This window comes from Pavona decussata, unplaced genomic scaffold (assembly GCF_977016875.1).
Source record: "Pavona decussata unplaced genomic scaffold, jaPavDecu1.1 SCAFFOLD_6, whole genome shotgun sequence".
Classification (NCBI taxonomy): domain Eukaryota; kingdom Metazoa; phylum Cnidaria; class Anthozoa; order Scleractinia; family Agariciidae; genus Pavona; species Pavona decussata.
Genome location: NW_028145430.1, coordinates 2,401,543 through 2,425,662, shown reverse-complemented (window position 1 = coordinate 2,425,662; position 24,120 = coordinate 2,401,543). Strand labels below are relative to the sequence as shown.

At 39.4% G+C, this 24,120-nt stretch overlaps 1 protein-coding gene and 1 long non-coding RNA gene across 4 annotated transcripts in view; both read right to left on the bottom strand.

Moving 5' to 3' along the window:
• LOC146489148 (uncharacterized) overlaps positions 1–17,625 on the bottom strand; it is a 265,653-nt gene extending 248,028 nt beyond the window's left edge. For all 3 annotated transcript variants that reach the window (XM_085106569.1, XM_085106560.1, XM_085106577.1), the window contains exons 1-4: positions 17,417–17,625; positions 8,377–8,497; positions 7,130–7,201; positions 5,862–5,933 (exon numbers count right to left, since the gene is read on the bottom strand). In XM_085106569.1, coding sequence (XP_084962695.1) covers positions 5,862–5,933; positions 7,130–7,201; positions 8,377–8,497; positions 17,417–17,501 — 350 coding nt within the window. In that variant the 5' untranslated portion in view covers positions 17,502–17,625. The remainder of the gene's footprint in view (positions 1–5,861; positions 5,934–7,129; positions 7,202–8,376; positions 8,498–17,416) is intronic.
• Positions 17,626–17,909: 284 nt separating this feature from the next.
• On the bottom strand, positions 17,910–20,638 carry LOC146489147 (uncharacterized). Its single transcript, XR_014864987.1, has 3 exons — positions 20,587–20,638; positions 20,112–20,183; positions 17,910–18,248 (listed from the first exon to the last, which is right to left on the bottom strand). It is a non-coding gene; the product is annotated as an uncharacterized LOC146489147 (long non-coding RNA).
• Positions 20,639–24,120: the final 3,482 nt, after the last annotated feature.

Below are 24,120 nucleotides of genomic sequence, written 5' to 3'. Positions count from 1 at the left end.
AAGAGATATTGAACTAACGCGCGACACGCCTTTTTTTGCTACATCGGATGCCCCGATTGTTTTCATTAGAGCCGGTGCAATAGATCAGACAAACACAAACATGATGGACATTAGATGGTCTTTTTTCCGGTTCTGGAAGCCCATTTCACAGAGTGAACAGCGAGAAATCGCGCCCTGTGGACATTGTTTTGCACGATTCATTCTAGAGAATTCTAGCAATGTTTACATTGCTGACTGACGGCGACATGATGCTCGCGACAATACTCAGTAACGTTTGCATTCATTTCGCATCAATGAAGAACAGTGTTTAAAAATAAACTATGGCCGGCTACTCTTGTTGAGTATATAAAAACAATTGTTGTATAATGCGCTCCAAAGGAACGTGTCTGAATAGAGTTTACAACATTACTCAGTAAATTGAATGTTTTATATAAAGAGCTAATTAATAGCTTTCTTTTCTTGTGCTTTTACTGAGTACTGAGTTGAAAATGCGCAATAACTCATATAATGAAAGAAATAGTTTCTTCAAACTAAAGAAAACATACATACTTTCTAAATTTGTGTTCATTTAATGTCAAATACGTTTTCAATTTGCATAAATCTCCACTATTTAAAGTGAGTATTGTAGTGAGTAATGTTCAGTTCTTTACGTCAACAAAATGCAAATGTCACGCATGTGATAAACTTCTCGTTGTCACGAGTTTTACAAAGTGACAATTACAATTTACACAAGCATTTTCCTCAGATAGCATGAAAATGAAGTTACACTTTACACGCTTTAGAAATTCACAGAATATACTGAAGTGTAAATAATAAAGCATGTTCAGTTTTCACAGTTCCGCATTGCGTGATTAATATTTGGTTCTACCGCCTTTAGAGGCAAGGATAGCTTCTATCCTTTTGTTCAAACTGGCAATTGTGTTATCTATAGTTTCAGTACAAATACAATCAAAAGCTCTTAAAACTCTAGCTTGAAATTCCTCAAACGACTCCCTTGTGATATTTCTAGATATTGCTTCGGATTCTAAATATCTCTTTACAAGATGAAATATGTTCTCGATAGGATTTAGGTCCGGTGAACGCGGAGGGATTTCATGAAATTCAGCCTCTATCTCTTCTAACGCATCCCTAGCTAACCTGCTTGTTTGCGACGGGTCGTTATCCATAACAAATAAACGTCTTCCATCTGTTTTGGGACCAGCTTGCGCAAACGTAATGTTGAAATGTTCCCTTTTGAAGTTTCGAAAAAAATCACCGGTCATTTTTTCGTACGGCACTTTTAGAATAACTCCTTTCCCGTATGCTATCGCCACCACAACATGCAATCTTCTCCCACCGGCCAACTCTTTCGAACCCTTCGCGGTTACCTCAAGGCCTTCGTCTTTCCTACGCCATACCCTTGATCTGTTCGAGGCTGCGCCGCTCTGTGGATTATACTTATGCACGAAAGATACACCATCCAAATAAAACGAAACTTCGTTAGTCCAGAATTCAGAATTTCTTGCCACCTCCCGCTTCATTTTACGAGCAAATTTCACGCGCAACTTTTTATCGTTTTCAAGCAGAATCCCCTTTCTCCTAGCTGAAAAGTATGAGTACCCGAGCTCATTTAAATATCGAGAATATGTTCTTCTACTCGCTCTATCAAAATTAAGGCCACTCTCCTCCACTAACCCCTTGACTGTCACGTGGACATTCCTTTTCCGTAATTGTTTCATTGTACGGAGCAGTAATCTCAGATCCCGTTGGCTTAGTTGTCTTGGTCTCCCGGTTCTCGTGGAAGTTGAAGACTCTTTAACAGTTCCGGGAAGTTCTACACTGCATATTCTCTGTACACTCGATTTTGAAATTCCACAATCTTGTGCGATTTGTCGATACGAATAGTGACTGTATTTGTTTAAATACCACGCTAATGCTCTCTTCGATGCTAGTATTTGTTTTGTGAAAACCATATTCCACTTCTTTTCACGCTAAAACATTGTCAGAACTAACACTCCAAACGTTTTCCAATAAACAGCGCAGTTTTAAGTCATTTCGAATGCATATACATAACGTCACACTAGTCAAAATTTCACTAGAACGCCGTCCGCGCGCATTCGTACACTCGTTTGGTCACGCCAAACATCGTTTATTACCGTCGCAAATTCTGTATTATAGTTATGCCAGAAACTTGGTATCCCTTGGTAACTTGGTATCCCTTGACCACGTTAACAGCACTTTTTCCCAACTAGTCGTTTTCAGACAATGCAGGTCAAAAGTGTTGGGACACTTAGCGAGATACTACTGAAATAATCTCCCCCCACCCCCTCCCCCCCAAGCAATGTTGAGATTTGACACTACAACACAGATTTCAACAAAAATACTGTTTATCTGCATCTTCCAACATTGTTTGGGGGGGGAGGGGGGTGGTACGCTCCAATTGTGACCCCAAAAAGCCAACTTTACTTGGAATACATGATTATTGGACAGGTGTCCCAACTACTTTTGACCTGCATTGTAGATGCCATTTTGACTTGTGGGCTTGTCCCCATGTGTTGTACCAAAAAATATATTTTTAGAAAAAAATGCGCCATACGCGCGTGCGCTCACTCGTGTAAATGGCCAGCATCGCGCGTGGGGAAATTGAAATTTCTACCCCTTCAACATGGCGTCCAAATTTTAAAATTCTGCCAGGGAATATCTCCTCAGTGCCCATATTTGAGGAATTAGACGCTCACAACGAAAAGGTAACAATTGAAAGAAGACGGGGAACGTTGGAAGAAGCGACATAGTGATCACATGACTCTCACAGTAAAGTCAAAAAGGCGCCAAAACGGTGGCGCTGCGTGCGTTGCTACAGTTGAATGAATGAAAAAAGCTTACACTTTACGAATATGCACTCAGACACGTAAGCTGCTTTTTTAATTTTAGTAATTTTTTTCTCAGCTGCTTTCCGTGTCACTTTTGCCAGTATGATACAGTTCAAATAGTACCCGACAAATGTCTAAAGGTCCGTTATCTGTTGTTTGGAGGAAGTCTGAACAGTTGTGGAAAGTTATGACGCTGCAAAGTTGTTACGTAGTTTTCGCAATCTCCATATTGAACTCTGTCAGCTTTCACTGTTTTCTTGCTCATGTACATGTTGAACTAAAAAAAAGAGCGTTTTGCTGCTTGGAATCAAGTTCCGTGGCCATGCAAAGGAAGAGGCAAAACAACAACCGGCTACATGGTGGACTTTCTAACCAGGAAAAAGGTACGCTAAAAAATTATACCTTCTCACATTCGTTAAACCGCAGCCGGTTTCTTGGCCTGTTACTGATGCCGGGATAAAAAACAGTGAAGGGCGCATTTAACTGAGACCGACACCGAGTTAAAGCATTTGGATTGGTTTCTGGGTTTTAGTCAAGAAACGTACTTCAAAATAAGGTAAAAAATGTCTTCTATCATTTTAGCTTGTTTTAACTTTCGCGGACATGCATGAAAACTTGACGTTTGTCTGCTAGTAGTTTTGTTTCACCTCGTTAGTTTTTAAGTTCTGCCGGAGGCAATTTGCGATTATTAGCTCATTTTAATGTTAGAGTTGCTAGTTTGATGTTGAGGAAATTTATCCTGCGAACTTGAAAAAAAAGAAAGAGTTTGAAAACAGATAAGAACGTGTTTACAGCTTTCTTGTTCCTGGGATGACCATAGAAATCAACAACTAATGAACGAATGAACATTAATCTCAAGTCTTTCGTGTAATATTTCTAGAAAGCAGTAAGCCATCATCCGTCACTAGAAGCAGTAAGCTTTTCGGCAAAGAGAAGTAGTCGAGAAATTCACTTCTGACCGATGTTGAAAAGTTTGGCACTGATCTGTGAACGAAATCTGCTCATTTCGAAAGTTTCTAGCTTGACTACGTAATTTGTGCTGATAAACTGAATTCTTTTTAACCTTCCTTTCGGTTATCCCTAACTTGTTTAACCATTACCTGTTTCACAGGTCCTCGGCATTAAAGGTTTTTAATGCTAAACTTTGGCCGGCTTATTACGTAAAACCATACACTCGTAAGATGACAGTTTACAAAATTTGGTGAAGCGTCGAACATTCATGCCAGTGAGCGCATAGAAAACGTTTAAGACGATGGCCTTAACTCGTCTCCTCAAGGGTTTACCACCAATTTCAAATAAATGGTTGAAACTGACTTCTCGAATAAAATTTAAGTTTATATATATCAGCATCGCGGAGAATGTTTTATATTTGTTCTGTAAGGTTTAAAGTTTTCTACTCAGCCAGGAGAATTTTCTGGAGTTGTCCCCAATGCTTTAGTTTACAGTTGTAGTTTAGTAAGGTTAGACGGAGGAACTTAACATATACAGGATAATAAAATGTTATTTTCACCTTCAAAGTATTTAAAAATTATGTAATTTGGTCGAAACCAAACTGGACTTTCTCTTCCGTTTTCCATATAAGGTAGTAGCCCCACATAAATTTGCGTGTATCTGCGCGGGTTTATGACGTGAAGGGTGGCGCAATTTTTTCTAAAAATAGACTTTTTGGTACAACTTTTAGGGACGCGAGGACCCCACACTTACGGTCTCCATCCCTGATTATGGCTCCTGTAAAAGCTTAAAAACACATAACAGAGTTTGTAATTTTTCCAAATTAAATCCTTAATCTCTCTGAAAAATGCGTCGTTACTCCTTATTTTCCTTTTAGATTCCAATAGCCCTTGCTAAGATCTGATTTTCACATTGTCATAAGCCGCGCAAAAAAGGTTTGTATTTGTGAGCACCTAGTCCTTCAGAAAACTGAATCACGCTGACCATCCTGGGGTGCACTGTACTTAACAACAATGTTGGAGAGCCCCGATACCCAAGAGAGTTGATATTTGGCCATTTTTTTACGGTCAATTTCTTTTGAAATTTTCCCCAGTGAACGTTGCTGTCACCTCAGGTTGTAAGAGACTCCTTTTCCTCTAAGGCCCGGTTCAGACGCCGAACTTTTCATGAGCCGAACCTAATACCTCGAATTAAGTACATGAAAAGTTCGGCGTCTGAATCAATTGAGAACGGCTGTGTCAATTTGGAACGGCTAAGGCCCAGTTCAAACGCCGAACTTTTCATGAGCCGAACTTAAATCAAATTAAGGTCGGCCCAAATCACGAAAATCCCGCCTTTTGATTCAAACGCCGAACTTAATTAGCCGACCTTAATTTACTTGAAGCAAAACCAATCGAAATGTTAGCGTTTTTTCTTTCCTTATTAGTTTTTTTATTTGAAATACTTTATAATAATTTATGCATTAGGTTCGGCTCATGAAAAGTTCGACGTCTGAATCAAAGCCGTTCCAAAGCCGAAATTTCCGGCTGAGCCAGGCGGGAAGAACGGCTGAGCCGTTCCAAATTGAAACAGCCGTTCTCAACTGATTCAGACGCCGAACTTTTCATGTGCTTAATTCGAGGTATTAGGTTCGGCTCATGAAAAGTTCGGCGTCTGAACCGGGCCTAAGCCGTTCTTCCCGCCTGGCTCAGGCGGGAATTTCGGCTTTGGAACGGCTTTGATTCAGACGCCGAACTTTTCATGAGCCAAACCTAATGCATAAATTATTTTAACGTATTTCAAATACTGAAAAAATAAAAAAAATAAGAAACAACGCTGACATTTCGATTGGTTTTGCTTCAAGTAAATTAAGTTCGGCTAATTAAATTCGGCGTCTGAATCAAAAGGCGGGATTTTCGTGATTTGGGCCGACCTTAATTTGAATTAAGTTCGGCTCATGAAAAGTTCGGCGTCTGAACTGGGCCTAAGGGTGTAGTTTTTACTGTTTTTGAGGTACCACAAAAAGGCTTATGAGTCGAGAGCGATTGAATTTTATCTCGGCATAATGCGGCTGCTACTTACAGATGTTCCAGCCGAGAGTGACTTTTAAACGCCTCTTGAGACAAGCCCAGAAGATGGTTTCCGGATAAGTTTCTACCGATAAATTGTCATAACTTAGCCAACGTACAATATGTAACTAAAGTTTAAAATCTGCGACTACAAACAAAACTAATTTGTTACTGAGTTGAGTGAAGCGTGATTTAACTTCTGACAGGTTTAACTTTCCTGCAAACATGCCTTCTTATTTTTGTGTTCTGCGGCCACCACAAAATTGTAATCTTTGCTTAGATATTTGGAGTTACAATTAAAAGAATTTGGGTAAAAGTTAAAATGCTGTAAATGAAAAGGTTAAATGTATTCTGAATAAATTACACCCGTAGGTGTTCTTGGAATTAGAGTAAATACACTCTATCGTCCTATCTAAAGTTCAACAAAAACTCAATCGAGAAAATAAACCCTAGAACAGCATATACAAAAAGCGCATGTTCATTATTACGCAACACGCGCAACGTTCAAGTTCCTTCTATTTCCGGTTTTCTACATACTGGTTTGAACCAGCTGAGCGTTTAGAAAAAGTGAAGTGATGTCATCAACGGGCTTCTTAAATACACCTTTTTGACAACTTTTGTAATTTTTGAAACAGTTTTGAAAATAACAACCGACAAATTGGTCAAAAGATTCATTGACTAGTTTTTACATCTTGGTAATCTTTGGGATTCTTGGTAAATATTGTCGCCGGAATCAGGTAAGTGATAGTCAGAACTGAGCAACTGGAATGGTTAAAGTATCGCTGATAATGAATAAATTTTGAAATGTTTTGGTCAGATTCATTACAAGGACAGTATTATATTCGACGGTTCCAAGATATGCATTTGACGTCGTCTTAGCCCGAAATGTTGGTCGAAATGTTGGTCTTTCCAATAAACATAACATTTTTCTCCGGTTCCACATGGGCACCGTACTGTGTCCACAAATGTTCATATTATATATTTACATTTCTGTGTAGGCAGGTTACCGCTATTGATGAGTTCCTCCAACGTAAATATCCAGTACCCCCCTCTTGAAGTAACGGTTCACGATATTTGCTTTCAGTCATCAAGAAATATTCCTGATTGAAACTGTCCAATCGAGGAAAGGAAAAGCAGTGCCGAGAACTCCGAAACTGAATTTGTCATTTGAAACAGGAAAATTACTAATATCTGCGAATTAAGTTAGCAATCTCGCTGGGAAAATAAAATGAACTCAATTTAATACTTGTTGAAGCGATATAAGATCATACTAGAACTTACAGGAAGCGTAACTGAACAGTAGTGTTTAGAATCTCTTGACGCAAATCCTGTAGGTTGTTGTCAGACAAATCCCTGTCAAAAAATAATAATAATAATAACAATAATAATAATAATAATAATAATGATGATGATGATGATGATGATGATGATGATGATGATGATGATGATGATAATAATTATAATAATAATAATCAAGCAGGTGACTTTTTTGACAGATAGTAAGCAGGTGGTTTCCTAAATGGATCTTTCAATTCAATAACTATTAGAATATTTATGAATTTATATTTATAAAGGTTGCTGAGGGCTTGTTGAATAGCGAGTTCATTTCATATCAGTGAACAACAGTCAACAGAAACAACATACATATATAAATAAATAATTAAAATTACGAATGAATTATGGGTCCGGATGGGGGATGTTAGGTGAGGGGGCTGATTGTGTCCCCTCTATAACTTTGCAAGTATAAAAGCTATGACAGTGAGACTTCGAGGATAGATAGTACGCTTAAAGATGTTTCCTTCGAGGACCCGATACATCATATCATGTGGCAGTAATGTCATAATTGCGAAATGGCGACCATCTAGTAGTGGGAGGAGACGGCTGACATTTCAGACTAACCATCTAGGATTTCTGGATTTTCCCAAAACTTCACTGAAGCGCCGAAATTGGGCGAGAAGTAATCAAAATCAATACAGGAACACTATTTTGAGCTAAAAACATAAGAATTACAGGATAAAAGTGATCTTTCATCATTCTAAAAGGGGATTTTCTATTTTCTGAAAAAAACTGCCTGTCAAAAATTGGTCGCCATGGTAACATCAATGTCTTGAACAGTTACCGACCACACACTACATTTTTCAGATTAATTTCTGAAAAAGTCCTAAAGTTTCACGGCGTTTGCTTAAATTTTTATAAAGATACCCAGGTTCAAAGTCACCATGGGCACAATCCCCCCGCCCGGTCTAGATATGGTTAAGGTTATACTGTAGTTAGTGTTGTAAGCTCCAATTAATAATTTGTTCAAATGTACTTACTTGACTTCATAATTTCAGGTTATTCCCATACAAACGTTGCATTCGGTTTGTCCCATTTCCAAAATGGAAAAGACCCATGGGTGATCAGCGATGAGTTACTTACACTGACGTGAATAGCATGATGATTGGTCTCTTATGTAATCACTTCATAAATATTAATAAAAGGAGGATATTGACATTTGGTAAATTTGAATAAACTAAGCAAAGACTTACAATGCCAAAGTAGCCAACGGCAATTTCCCAGGAAATCGCTTCAATTTTTTTCCTGCACAGGAAACCAGTAACGGAGAATAGGTGTCTTTCAAGTGGGTACACTGACAGAGCTCTGGGCACCCTAACGAAAAGAAAGTGATAAGAAATATATACATTATTCGCTCTTTATGCCTAGTTTTGTCAGAAAATTCTTTGTGTTTTTCTGTGACATAAATTATGCTTATTCTGTCCAGTGCCTACTTGAATTAATCACAGCACACATTGTAAAATAACAAATATGAATCGGTAATATTAATGATGGTGCCTGGTAGATAATTTATCCATGCAATACCACTCTTCGTGTTTTTAGCCAGGATTGAATAAAGGACATCACGTGGCATATTTTTATTTATTCTACGTTCGCCCTAAGTCTACTAGTTTATAATTAATACATTCTGACGCCCGATAACACGAGTAATATAGAATCTATACACCTTAAATAGTGAAGAACAGATATCGGATAAAAGACTGACCATCAACGATCTACATAAATCTAACGGCTTTATAGGAAGCTTTTGAGCTAAGAACTTCTTCGCACCGTTATAATGAGAAAGTGTTTACGTAAAACTTTGCCGTCAAAATAACCATCTCAAACCGTATTCTGGAGAATAATTGTGGTAAAACCAAGTCATATCATTATTAAACAGTTGATGAAATTACTAAGCGTGACGTTTTCATGGTTATGACATCAGAGCTTTCTGTGAATGATCTTATCCATCGTCACTGCAGCCAGGTGCGTGGTTGAACGAGTAGTTGAACGCGTGCATTCTTTAATACTTTTGATACTAGAACCGGCAAAAAGACCCGAGATATATACTCCTCACCAAATGGAGGTGGGTACTTGTCTTCCTTCTTTCTGAATGGCTGCCACGTTGGTGTTGCTTTCGATGAGAACGGCGTCGATTTTGTGCCTATGCTTAACAGCAAGGAAATTTTGCGCTGATGCACATATGAGGCAGTTTTGTAAGAGATCTCTGTAGCCATCAGCCCAGAAATGCATGTTTTTCGCACAGTGATTTGTTAAATTTCCAGGAAGACTTGCATTCCTTGTCGCTCGTTTTTTCCGAGAGAATATCGCATGCATCATATCTGGTCTTCAGGCTTTCTCTTTTGGTTTATGGCCAGACAAACTGGACAACGTTCGTTTTTGGTCGCGTAAGCTTTGGGGTTAAAAGCTCTGTGGTGGCCACCTCTATGCCGAGTTTTGGATCCTCGTTTAGCTTTCCAAAAAAGGACGTAGTTGCCAGTGAGAGGATCATTTTCCGGCGCCGATATCTCCCCATTTGAGTCTGTGGCTCTCATTCCGTGCTCTAAATCCAAAGTTGAAAGAGAGCACCCACCAGACCGTACCCTGGAGAACTTCAGGGCCGTCTTCTCAGAACTGGCCTGTTTGAAATAGGACACCTTCTTCAGCTTCGGTCAACTCGCGTGCAGCTTGCGGACGATTTCCCTTCGCGTTGCTAACGACCAAGTCTCGACCGCGAACTGTAAGGACTTCCCTGGATTATGAAAACTCTTATTTTTTTTTCCAAATATTAACCGTAGAGCTCTTGTCATTTAAGTAGTGCTGAAAGCTTCTTTGGAAAGATGTCAGTGAAACTGGCTCATATACTCCACCACCTTTTTTACGGATGTCTCTGAAAAATTTGCAAAAATTTGTTCTTTTGGAGAAATGTTTCCTAGGTCTCTTGTTACTCTAACCGACGAACCTGAATCTTCACCAAATGTTTAAATTGCAGGCAGTCTTCTTCTTTGTGCGAAGTGAGTAGATAAAACCATGAATTTTATTTACTTGGTCATCTCGTCCTCCTTCGTCAAAATTCATAGATTCGGTTTCGCTCTGGCCTTCTTCCTCGGGATAGCAAAAATCCACTTTCACTGTGTCCAGTGTCGTCGGAATCCGTATTCTATACCAGTTATTTACATAAATTTTTTTTCTTCCCTAAAATTGCTTACATGCAACCATTGTTTCAAGCTTCGCAAGTTTTCTCCGGGTAGGCGCGATAGCGGGGGCGAAATAAAATGCCGTACAATAGTTATAGAAAAGTATAAAAAAAAGAAAAAAACATACAAAAAAGCGGGATCGGCGGAGAGCGTGTAATTAGCCAATCAGGTTTAACGATTTAGGAATCCGGATGCTTTAGAAAAAAAAAATGCTGTCACTGTCTTCTTTGCTGACTCTGTCGCCGTCCTCATATCGTATGTTACGATCTTCTTTCTTAACTCTGTCTCCTTTCCGGAAAATGACTTTTTACGCGGGATGCCCTTAGGGGGCATACCGTGTCTAAAAACGGGTCGATTTCTTTTTTTTCTTTTTTACGCGGGATGCCCTGAAGGGGCATACCGTGTCTAAAAACGGGTCGATTTCTTTTTACGCGGGATGCCCTGAAGGGGCATACCGTGTCTAAAAACGGGTCGATTTCTTTTTTTTTTTTTTTTTCTTTTTTTTTTTTTTCTTCCTCGTAGCTACAAATCGGTACATTAATTTATTCATTAAACTCACCCCTCTCCTACTCGGGATGTATTGTTCTGATTGTCTTCAACAGAAGCAGGCCAATCAAAATCCATTCTTGTCGCTTATATCGCGAGGGAGGAGACCCACTCACCCTTACCTGTGTGACGTCAATGCATCATTTGATCTATTTATTAAAGACGGATTAACTCGCGCCATATTGTTTTAACATGTTCTGGACTCAAGTGTGCCGTTTTCAAAGGGAAATTTCACCATTTTGAAGCGGTAAATCGAAAGAATAACTTCTAAGAAGCACCCGACACGTAAAACGGTGGAAATTGGTGAGTTCTTAGTGAAGGAATCGTGCTTTGTTTGACAGTCTTAGACCACGACGCGAGACTGAAAAGAGGTCATTGAGAAGCTTACGTTATCGTAATGGAATTTGACAAATTTCCGCTGATAGTCTGAGTCGCGTAACACACGGAAAACAACGTAACGCGATCGTCGTGACTCAAACTATTCCATTAGCAAGGATAGTTTTATCAATCGGCGAAGCATACAGTTGGAATTTCCTACTCGGGATGTATTGTTCTGATTGTCTTTAACAAAGGCAGGCCAATCAAAATCCATTCTTATCGCTAGGGAGGGGACCCACTCACCCTTACCTGTGTGACGTCAACGCATCATTTGATTTCTTCATTAAAACTGCATTAAATTGTGGAGCCATATTGTTAACATGTTCTGGACTCAAGTGTGCCGTTTTCAAACGGAAATTTCACCATTTTGAAGCAGTAAATCGAAAGAATAACTTCTAAGAAGCACTCGACATCTAAAACGGTGGAAATTGGAGAGTTCCTGGCGAAGGAATCGTGCTTTCTTTGACAGTCTTAGTCCACGACTGCAGACAGAGAAGAGGTCATTGAGAAGCTTACGTTATCGCAATGGAATTCCCGCAATTTCCCTTGAAAACCTGAGTAACGTAACACAAGGGGAACAACGTAACGCGATCGTCGTGACTCAAACTATTCCATTAGCAAGGATAGTTTTATCAATCGGCGAAGCATACAGTTGGAATAAATGAATCAGTCCGGGCATCACGTGTAATGCCAGTATAGCATATTCATTAAACTCACCCCTCTCCTACTCGGGGTGTATTGTTCTGATTGTCTTCAACAAAAGCAGGCCAATCAAAATCCATTCTTGTCGCTTACATCGCGAGGGAGGGGACCCACTCACCCCTACCTGTGTGACGTCAACGCATCATTTGATCTATTTATTAAAAACGGATTAAATTTGGGGCGATATTGTTTATAACATGTTCTGGACTCAAGTGTGCCGTTTTCAAACGGAAATTTCACCATTTTGAAGCGGCAAATCGAAAGAATAACTTCTAAGAAGCACTCGACATTTAAAACGGTAGAAATTGGTGAGTTCATGGCGAAGGAATCGTGCTTTGTTTGACAGTCCTTGACCACGACGCGAGACTAAAAAGAGGTCATTGAGAAGCTTACGTTATCGTAATGGAATTCCACACATTTCCGGTGAAAGTCTGAGTCGCGTAACACAAGGAAAACAACCTAACGCGATCGTCGTGACTCAAACTATTCCATTAGCAAGGATAGTTTTATCAATCGGCGAAGCATACAGTTGGAAAAAATGAATCAGCCCCAGCATCACGCGTAATGCCAGTAAAGCTGGCATCTTGTTTTTTTTTTTTTCTTTTTTTTTTTTTCTTCCTCGTAGCTACAAATCGGTACATTAATTTATTCATTAAACTCACCCCTCTCCTACTCGGGATGTATTGTTCTGATTGTCTTCAACAGAAGCAGGCCAATCAAAATCCATTCTTGTCGCTTATATCGCGAGGGAGGAGACCCACTCACCCTTACCTGTGTGACGTCAATGCATCATTTGATCTATTTATTAAAGACGGATTAACTCGCGCCATATTGTTTTAACATGTTCTGGACTCAAGTGTGCCGTTTTCAAAGGGAAATTTCACCATTTTGAAGCGGTAAATCGAAAGAATAACTTCTAAGAAGCACCCGACACGTAAAACGGTGGAAATTGGTGAGTTCTTAGTGAAGGAATCGTGCTTTGTTTGACAGTCTTAGACCACGACGCGAGACTGAAAAGAGGTCATTGAGAAGCTTACGTTATCGTAATGGAATTTGACAAATTTCCGCTGATAGTCTGAGTCGCGTAACACACGGAAAACAACGTAACGCGATCGTCGTGACTCAAACTATTCCATTAGCAAGGATAGTTTTATCAATCGGCGAAGCATACAGTTGGAATTTCCTACTCGGGATGTATTGTTCTGATTGTCTTTAACAAAGGCAGGCCAATCAAAATCCATTCTTATCGCTAGGGAGGGGACCCACTCACCCTTACCTGTGTGACGTCAACGCATCATTTGATTTCTTCATTAAAACTGCATTAAATTGTGGAGCCATATTGTTAACATGTTCTGGACTCAAGTGTGCCGTTTTCAAACGGAAATTTCACCATTTTGAAGCAGTAAATCGAAAGAATAACTTCTAAGAAGCACTCGACATCTGAAACGGTGGAAATTGGAGAGTTCCTGGCGAAGGAATCGTGCTTTCTTTGACAGTCTTAGTCCACGACTGCAGACAGAGAAGAGGTCATTGAGAAGCTTACGTTATCGCAATGGAATTCCCGCAATTTCCCTTGAAAACCTGAGTAACGTAACACAAGGGGAACAACGTAACGCGATCGTCGTGACTCAAACTATTCCATTAGCAAGGATAGTTTTATCAATCGGCGAAGCATACAGTTGGAATAAATGAATCAGTCCGGGCATCACGTGTAATGCCAGTATAGCATATTCATTAAACTCACCCCTCTCCTACTCGGGGTGTATTGTTCTGATTGTCTTCAACAAAAGCAGGCCAATCAAAATCCATTCTTGTCGCTTACATCGCGAGGGAGGGGACCCACTCACCCCTACCTGTGTGACGTCAACGCATCATTTGATCTATTTATTAAAAACGGATTAAATTTGGGGCGATATTGTTTATAACATGTTCTGGACTCAAGTGTGCCGTTTTCAAACGGAAATTTCACCATTTTGAAGCGGCAAATCGAAAGAATAACTTCTAAGAAGCACTCGACATTTAAAACGGTAGAAATTGGTGAGTTCATGGCGAAGGAATCGTGCTTTGTTTGACAGTCCTTGACCACGACGCGAGACTAAAAAGAGGTCATTGAGAAGCTTACGTTATCGTAATGGAATTCCACACATTTCCGGTGAAAGTCTGAGTCGCGTAACACAAGGAAAACAACCTAACGCGATCGTCGTGACTCAAACTATTCCATTAGCAAGGATAGTTTTATCAATCGGCGAAGCATACAGTTGGAAAAAATGAATCAGCCCCAGCATCACGCGTAATGCCAGTAAAGCTGGCATCTTGTTTTTTTTTTTTTCTTTTTTTTTTTTTCTTCCTCGTAGCTACAAATCGGTACATTAATTTATTCATTAAACTCACCCCTCTCCTACTCGGGATGTATTGTTCTGATTGTCTTCAACAGAAGCAGGCCAATCAAAATCCATTCTTGTCGCTTATATCGCGAGGGAGGAGACCCACTCACCCTTACCTGTGTGACGTCAATGCATCATTTGATCTATTTATTAAAGACGGATTAACTCGCGCCATATTGTTTTAACATGTTCTGGACTCAAGTGTGCCGTTTTCAAAGGGAAATTTCACCATTTTGAAGCGGTAAATCGAAAGAATAACTTCTAAGAAGCACCCGACACGTAAAACGGTGGAAATTGGTGAGTTCTTAGTGAAGGAATCGTGCTTTGTTTGACAGTCTTAGACCACGACGCGAGACTGAAAAGAGGTCATTGAGAAGCTTACGTTATCGTAATGGAATTTGACAAATTTCCGCTGATAGTCTGAGTCGCGTAACACACGGAAAACAACGTAACGCGATCGTCGTGACTCAAACTATTCCATTAGCAAGGATAGTTTTATCAATCGGCGAAGCATACAGTTGGAATTTCCTACTCGGGATGTATTGTTCTGATTGTCTTTAACAAAGGCAGGCCAATCAAAATCCATTCTTATCGCTAGGGAGGGGACCCACTCACCCTTACCTGTGTGACGTCAACGCATCATTTGATTTCTTCATTAAAACTGCATTAAATTGTGGAGCCATATTGTTAACATGTTCTGGACTCAAGTGTGCCGTTTTCAAACGGAAATTTCACCATTTTGAAGCAGTAAATCGAAAGAATAACTTCTAAGAAGCACTCGACATCTAAAACGGTGGAAATTGGAGAGTTCCTGGCGAAGGAATCGTGCTTTCTTTGACAGTCTTAGTCCACGACTGCAGACAGAGAAGAGGTCATTGAGAAGCTTACGTTATCGCAATGGAATTCCCGCAATTTCCCTTGAAAACCTGAGTAACGTAACACAAGGGGAACAACGTAACGCGATCGTCGTGACTCAAACTATTCCATTAGCAAGGATAGTTTTATCAATCGGCGAAGCATACAGTTGGAATAAATGAATCAGTCCGGGCATCACGTGTAATGCCAGTATAGCATATTCATTAAACTCACCCCTCTCCTACTCGGGGTGTATTGTTCTGATTGTCTTCAACAAAAGCAGGCCAATCAAAATCCATTCTTGTCGCTTACATCGCGAGGGAGGGGACCCACTCACCCCTACCTGTGTGACGTCAACGCATCATTTGATCTATTTATTAAAAACGGATTAAATTTGGGGCGATATTGTTTATAACATGTTCTGGACTCAAGTGTGCCGTTTTCAAACGGAAATTTCACCATTTTGAAGCGGCAAATCGAAAGAATAACTTCTAAGAAGCACTCGACATTTAAAACGGTAGAAATTGGTGAGTTCATGGCGAAGGAATCGTGCTTTGTTTGACAGTCCTTGACCACGACGCGAGACTAAAAAGAGGTCATTGAGAAGCTTACGTTATCGTAATGGAATTCCACACATTTCCGGTGAAAGTCTGAGTCGCGTAACACAAGGAAAACAACCTAACGCGATCGTCGTGACTCAAACTATTCCATTAGCAAGGATAGTTTTATCAATCGGCGAAGCATACAGTTGGAAAAAATGAATCAGCCCCAGCATCACGCGTAATGCCAGTAAAGCTGGCATCTTGTTTTTTTTTTTCTTCCTCGTAGCTACAAATCGGTACATTAATTTATTCATTAAACTCTCCCCTCTCCTACTCGGGATGTATTCTTCTGATTGTCTTCAACAACAGCAGGCCAATCAAAATCCATTCTTGTCGCTTATATCGCGAGGGAGGGGACCCACTCACCCCTACCTGTGTGACGTCAATGCATCATTTGATATATTTATTAAAGACGGATTAAGTCGCGCCATATTGTTTTAACATGTTCTGGACTCAAGTGTGCCGTTTTCAAAGGGAAATTTCACCATTTTGAAGCGGTAAATCGAAAGAATAACTTCTAAGAAGCACCCGACACGTAAAACGGTGGAAATTGGTGAGTTCTTAGTGAAGGAATCGTGCTTTGTTTGACAGTCTTAGGCCACGACGCGAGACAGAAAAGAGGTCATTGAGAACCTTACGTTATCGTAATGGAATTTGACAAATTTCCGCTGATAGTCTGAGTCGCGTAACACACGGAAAACAACGTAACGCGATCGTCGTGACTCAAACTATTCCATTAGAAAGAATAACTTCTAAGAAGCACCCGACACGTAAAACGGTGGAAATTGGTGAGTTCTTAGTGAAGGAATCGTGCTTTGTTTGACAGTCTTAGGCCACGACGCGAGACAGAAAAGAGGTCATTGAGAACCTTACGTTATCGTAATGGAATTTGACAAATTTCCGCTGATAGTCTGAGTCGCGTAACACACGGAAAACAACGTAACGCGATCGTCGTGACTCAAACTATTCCATTAGCAAGGATAGTTTTATCAATCGGCGAAGCATACAGTTGGAATAAATGAATCAGCCCCAGCATCACGCGTAATGCCAGTATAGCAGGCATCTTGTTATATGACTAGCTAGTCAATGTGCATGGAATTTCATGTAATTTGCCAAGAACGAGGGCAAGTGCCTCATCAGGGATTCCAAACACCGCAAAATTACACATGTAAGAGCGAGGCCGCCGCAGTTTGATTTTGCTTTGGTTTGACAGCAGATCCACGACGACAACTGGTTAGAAACGTGACATCATTCGACGTCATGACATCTTGCAGATGATCTCAAGGTAAAAATTTCTAGAGTTACTTTACACCTGTCATGTTTTTCTTTACCGTAGCGATATTTCCCTTACTTGTAGTTAAACAGGTGGATAGCCCAGGGTTGAACCTTTCCCGGAATACCATTTAATTTGGACAAAAATATATATCTTTTACATTATATAGATACAAGAAACCTGTGTTTTCAGGAAGTGATCATCATTTTATAGATCTGCGTCGATGACTCATAATCATAAGTGGTAAAACGTTATTCATTAACCTGCTTAGTAGTATACACATAAATGAAAATTATACGATCTCGTTTAATACTCACGTTCAATCAAAAGAACGAGGTTCTTTTTAGTCCAGTTTCCCTGGCTTGTGACTTCACAGCTGTAGCTGTCTTTGGTTTCTTTCATAAGTGTTAGTTTATATTTAACACTTGTACTGTTTTTCACAACGATCCCGTTTTTTCTCCAGACAATATTTGGGGCAGGAGCACCTTCTGCCGGACACCATAAAAAAGATGACTGTTTAAACAGCACAGACTGACTGGTCTTCACATGGGAAAGATCTGATGCCACTGTGAAAAGAAACGACAAATGTGACCAATATGAAAATACTTTATCTTGTAAACTAACGACATTTTCAATAAGCGCAGACGGCTTTGCTAGCGTCTGCCCTCGTTCATATCAAACACGGGATTATTGTTTTTTAAAATAAAATAATGCATGCATGTATGGTATCCCTCGTTTTGCTTATTTCATAGAAATGAAGCAAGGGATGAATGTGTGACAGAAAACAATACACTGAATACATGCCTGTAAGATTAACTGGTTTTGCTTTGTAGTGAGCGTGAAAGCGACCTCTGCGATAGAAATAACCAGCCAATCCGCCATTAAGCTTTAACCACATGTTATTTCCACTGGATCGAAACACATATTCTTTGTGTTTGTAGGAGCTACAAGTTTCACCAAGGAGTTCATCTGTGTTTTTTGACCCATCACGAATGACAAAGTAGATACCCCAAGGACACAGGAATCCATCATTAGTAGTGAAAGTGATCTTCAATTCCACGTAATGCCCCTCAGGAACTGTAATAAGGTTACTTCTGCCGCTCCATCGTTTCCCGATTTCTTGGAGAGATGCTTGTACAAATGCTGCAACTTTAAAAAAAACTAAACATCAGGAACACCATAGCAAACTCTGGGAACAGTGTGGGAACCTATTCGATATAAAATGGTCTTAATTTGTCCTTTCTATTTCAACTATAATTTTCGTCGTGCTATTATGAGACCCTGTACAGTTGTGATTAATATACCACCTTGCTCCTGAGTAGATTCACGGATACACGGCAATTGCTGGATTTATTGCGTAGTAATCATGAGATTTTTGTATGTCTCAGAAGAAACTGCTTACGCATGCGTACATTTGGAAGTGCATCTCCATTAAACCTGCAGCAGCAGTGCTACTAAGGTTGCGTTCGATTGATTTTATTACGGAATAAGGATAAGCGAAATAGCTGTTAGATTTCTCTTTTTAACTAAATTTAGGTAGACATTTCTGCAAACGTTCGCTGGCACATGAGAATTTAAGAGCGATTTTGTACTTCAGTAAATCCAAAAACCTCTCCTGAGGGATTTCTTTTCATCATTGTATGTATTCCTATTCTGGGAAACGGTCAATCAAAAACGTTCTGAAGTTTCAGGCCGTTTGCTTAAATATTAAAAAAAAAAAAAATCAGGTTCAAAGTCGCCGCGGCCAGAATCTACCACCCCCAGCCCGCCTCAAATCCCGGGCTAGATGGGGTTAAGGCTTGACAACCTAATAATTGTGCATATTGTTATTTGAAAGGGAAGCATATGTCCCATCTCAGTGAAACTTGGCAGACAGTTTGTTATTAGTATCTCTACGAATTTTCCAAAAATCTTTTTAATCACATTCTAGTCACGTGACCTAAAAAGACTTTACTCAAAAATGGGGTACAGAAAGCTACATTGAACCAGTCTTATTTGTTTCTTATTCGATGACCGCTTGCAAGGGCTTAATCATTCCCCCTTCTATTAATGTCCAGATGTGAACAACAACGATCAATTAAGGAAAATAGGTCACGCGACATGATAAATGTCCAAATATCGTAAAAGGTAAATGAGGAGTACCACATGAAAAGGCGGAATTGTGTAAGCACAGTTGTACTAAACATTTTACTGATAAACGCTTGGCTTTCAAAATTTTGAAGTATAAATGTTCCCCATTTTCAAAAACAAGTTATGTGACGTCATCAACCTAGGAATGCCATGTGACACTTAGGAAGACTTCCGTTTGATCAAGGAATTGGAGTCAGACAGTATAGTGATTGAATTTCCTTTCATCGTGTAAGTTCTTTTATCAACAGAGAATAGAGGTTCCTTAAAATCTTTGCTATGGGTCTTTTAAGAATAAATAAGCAAGCCTTAAGTTGCTTGATTTGTTACTGCTTAAAGAGTTTTTCATTGGATTGTTAGGTTATGTTCAATCCAGTTAATTTAACCGGAATCCAAGCGGCTATACAATTATTAAGGCCTCGGCAGCTAAGTGCGGGAGACGGGCTGATCCGGTTAGCGGAACGAATTTTGTTATCCGTTCATATGGGATATTTCAGCCTGGTTACAAAGATGAAAGAATGTGAGATTCTTCGCTTTGGGCTCCTCTTCCCTTGAAAGTTTGTCGAATTCATTTGGCAGCTGTGAAGCTGATTATAAGGAATTAGATTATAAGGAATAAGTAAGAGGGGAAGTTTCCAAAGAAATTGTGGTGCTGCGTCAGTAGAGGAGTAGAAACGAGAGTCGATATAGCGATAAGGTAATTTGACCAGCGCTTAAAAATTCGACTGCTGACGTTGGCTTTTCGCCGCAATTCGCTCTGACGAAGGGATAATGCTCGAAACGTCAGCACTCGAATCTCTTAACGATGGCTAAATTTAGATTATAAGTACTGAATAAAATACTTTGTTAATTACGGCAATTATTACATCTGCATGGAGAACTTACAGAAGACAAATATGAACAGCCAGGGTATTTTCTTCCCCATGTTCACCAACGCTATCAGTTTACGCGACACAACTACACAGTAAAGAGAAATAAAGTTTCAATTTTTGTAGTATTTTGCAAGATGCGAGTTGCTACAGCAGAATTCACTTATGCTGCGAATAAAATAAATTAACAAATAATTTTAACGGTATTAATTGTGTCAAAACTAAAAAAAAAAGGTCCGTTGTTTAGAAAGGCGTTATTTCATTTGATAAAAGAAATACAAGGATCAAAGCTTTCATTCATTTTTCAACGTTTTCCTGTTATCGATCGATGTTATGGCAAAATGAAACGGTGATGGTCTTATCAGAAACAATGATAAATTTGTAGAATAATAAGCAATTATACCAATATATATCATAGATTGTTTAAGTTGTCGTTGGGATAAATTGAACCGATCACCGACTAAAGATATCCAAAAAAAACTTTGAATTACCTGAAAATGATTATCCTTTTCCTGCTGAAACTAGAATCGCTTTAAACTCCTTTTCCAAGAATGGATTTACTAATACAGCAGCTGTTTATCATTATCTCTAGGTTGAACAATAATTAAGTCATACCACGTCAATTTCATAGTTTTTCTGTCTTTCAACACGTAGGCGAAGCCTTCACTCCGAGAAAATTCAATAAATATCATGGCTGCAGACAGCTTTTTTATAGTTGTTAAGACAACTTCCGAGCTTTTATCTAACAGTTCAACCACTGCCTTAACAATTACTAGTGTAGTCCAACAAAAATTTTTTTTGTAAGTATTAAAAATTTTATTAGTGTAGAGACAACACTGAAAAATATCTATACGTTCGGTTTTTTAGAACATATGCACTGCAATAACTCGGTTGAAATGGTTTATTCAAACGCCTGGAAAAATTACTGACTCTTGCCCAACTTTGCAGAATTTTTTTTGCCTTTTTTTCTGACAAAAACTGCGTCGTTTTTCTTTTTTTGTTTTATATTTGACCGATCTTTTCTCGAAAAAAATACGCTCCTCAGCAGTGAAAAGCAGAAAATATGAATTTTTATGCGTTAGTGATCGCGAATCATGTTTATAGCTTCCTGTTATTTTGTTCGTTTTGTCCATCAAGTAACATCTGTGCTTTTCTTGCCTACGCAGAAGTTGTTAAAGGCCTGTGCAGCTGTCAGACAATTCACTTTAAACTTTAACGAACTTTGGCTTTGAACTTTAGTTAGTTCGGTCTTTTATGAAATCGTGTCATTTTTCGGCTCACTAAAAATCTGCTTTTTTATTTTGTCAAGTTTGTCGAAAGGATTTCGTATCCGTCGAGTTTTTTAAGAGAGTCCAGTCAAACACCTAAAAAGAAAGTTAATGCACGTGCAGCTGTTTCGAAATTAGCATACATTAGATAGTTGAATTACAATTTTCCGAGTCCTCATATAACTGTTAATTATTTTTTCTAATGCAATTGCTTGTTATTTCTCGCATCCGACCACCCATTTGTTATCCATTTTACCTTCTTAACAAATCACCAGACGGTTTTTTGGGGGGGAAGGAGCGGGTACTGAGAAAAGGTTTCATTGTACTAATTTGCACGCTTCTACCCTAAAGCCCTGTTGTCTTTGTCCTTACGTCACCTGAGTTACATAACACAACAAATAGGGAACTTGGGCACATACGTTTTTGAGCCACGCACGGCAACCAGAAATTGAATTTTTCCCTTTTTGAAGTTTTCACGCCATTGCGTTTGTAACGTTACGCCACAGAGCCTTTCCTGTCCGTGGTAAGGAGTAAAACCACGCCGAAAAAGGAAACATGCGACTTCCGGTTGCCGTCCGTGTTTTACGAACACCTTTGCTTATACATTTTTGTTGTTTTTCTCACCAGCAACAAGGGAGTATCGGATTAAGAACCAAATTTCAACACAGTGACAAAAGGTGAAAAAAATTACACTAACTTTGTCTTATCTCTGTGAAACTTGTGAGTCATTTTACCTAAAAAAAATATCAGATAAGGGAAAGAAGCCACATGAACTTAACAACAAATCGGCTCAGGTCAGGTTACTTTTGTGCAAACATTATATCAAGTCAACAACGCTTGCTTTAAACAAGGTGGTCTCAAATTAAAGGTCCTCTTACCGTCCTTTGCTCCAACGACAACGACGAAGAAATATGCTGGAGACCCTCAAGATGAAAATGACAGGACTCTTTACAATACCAAAAAGAAAGCTCATGTTACCTGTTGCGCTACAAGAAATACAATTGTAAATGTCTAATTAACAGAGAATAAATCACAAGGAAATAATAGGAAGAGTACTAGTGTAGCTTAGTGTGTAGTTACGAGTGCGGGATTTCGAATAAACCGGTTCATTGATCCGGCTTTTAAAAATATTCGGGGCCGGCGTTAAATCGAGAAAATACGATAATTAGGAATACCTAGTTAAAGTGGCTTTTTGCAGTAACCACATGACTGATTCTTTTCTGCTCCCAGCTGAAACCAAGTGCGTTCGCTTTCTCCTTTTAGGGCGGTGCTTCCTTATACTAAGGTAATTTTTAGCAGTTTATGGACAAAAGCAGATCGTAGAAAGCGCCACTGGAATCCAAAAAGGAAATTAGGGGTAACCATGTATTTTTCAAACATAATTAAGCAACAATCACTGTAAAAAAGCTTTAAAATACATAACAATACATTGTACTCTTTTCCGAATTGAAGCTTAATCATCTCTGGAAAAACCGGAAAAATGCGTGGATACAAGTAATCAGTTTCCCTATGCATTCCAACAACCCCTACTAAGATGTGCTTTAAGCCCATAATGTAGAAACCGCGCAAAAATATCTTTGTTGTAGGTGGTGTCCTTAAAAAAATCAGTCATTTCCAGCGATTACCGTACTCCGGAGGGGGAGGATCGTGATCTCCGAGCATTTAGGATCTTTTCAAAAGAAACCGGCAGATGCCCTACAGCGAGACGAACAAGCTGTTCAAATGCTCCACGGTACAGTTGAATTTGAATTTCAAAAGTTGATTTCTTCGTTTCTGGGTGTAATTTCGTTCTAATGAAAGTTAATCCAGGTGAAGGTCCCAATTTTCGTTATAGTTCCAGCGACCGTTCTGTAGACCTACCATCTCATTTTTCTCCCTTGTTCGTAGTTAATTCCAAATTTATCGTGTACTTATCATTGAAAGAACGTGACAATGCTACAAGCTGAATCACGAAGCAGTCAAATACCCGGTGAGGGGGGGACTAATGCCAGAACCATGGAACAGACCATGTAGAAAAATGCACCACTAATGCCCAGACTGGGGGAGGGGTTGGGGATGAGTACTGGTGGGATTGACTAATGAATACAAAAAAAAGGTTTCTCCGATCTGAGATGCGCAGAAGTAATTTTATGCAGGCACATTGTGCCTCATTCATACACGCTACAATGCGCAAATAAGACTGATACAATATTGTCAATGGTTTTGCATTTTGTGTTAGCTCTCTTGTGTCTTTTTTTTATCATAGTTATGACATCTTTCCGCGTTTACCTGGGTAAAATTTAATTCAGTTAATTTTGTGTCCTCGTATGTGCATTACATAGAAAATGGATTACAGTACAACTCTTCTAAACAATCTCAATAGTGGCAGGAAACTAAACACGAGTGTCTCAGGGTAAAACAAAAGACTGACTTTAACCAGCGAACTACTAAATTAAAGAAGGTCAAATGACTTGAATTGTAAAGCAATCTACCAGCCATTTTGATTCCACTGTGTCAGAGGTCGTACCAAAAGGGCATGCCAGTAACGCCCAGTGAATAGTGGACCATTGCTTGTGTACAAATAGGTTCCAACATAGCTTTTACAATAACTGTCCAAATTCCCGCGGGCTGATTGGCTCGTAGCTATTGTCTATAAGAGTACAGACAATAAAAATGACGTCAGATGTAACGCGCGCGCTTTCTCAACGGAAAAAATAGCCAATTCCGCTCGTACTTGTCCCATGTTATTGTAAAAAACAAATCGACAGCAGTTTTCTA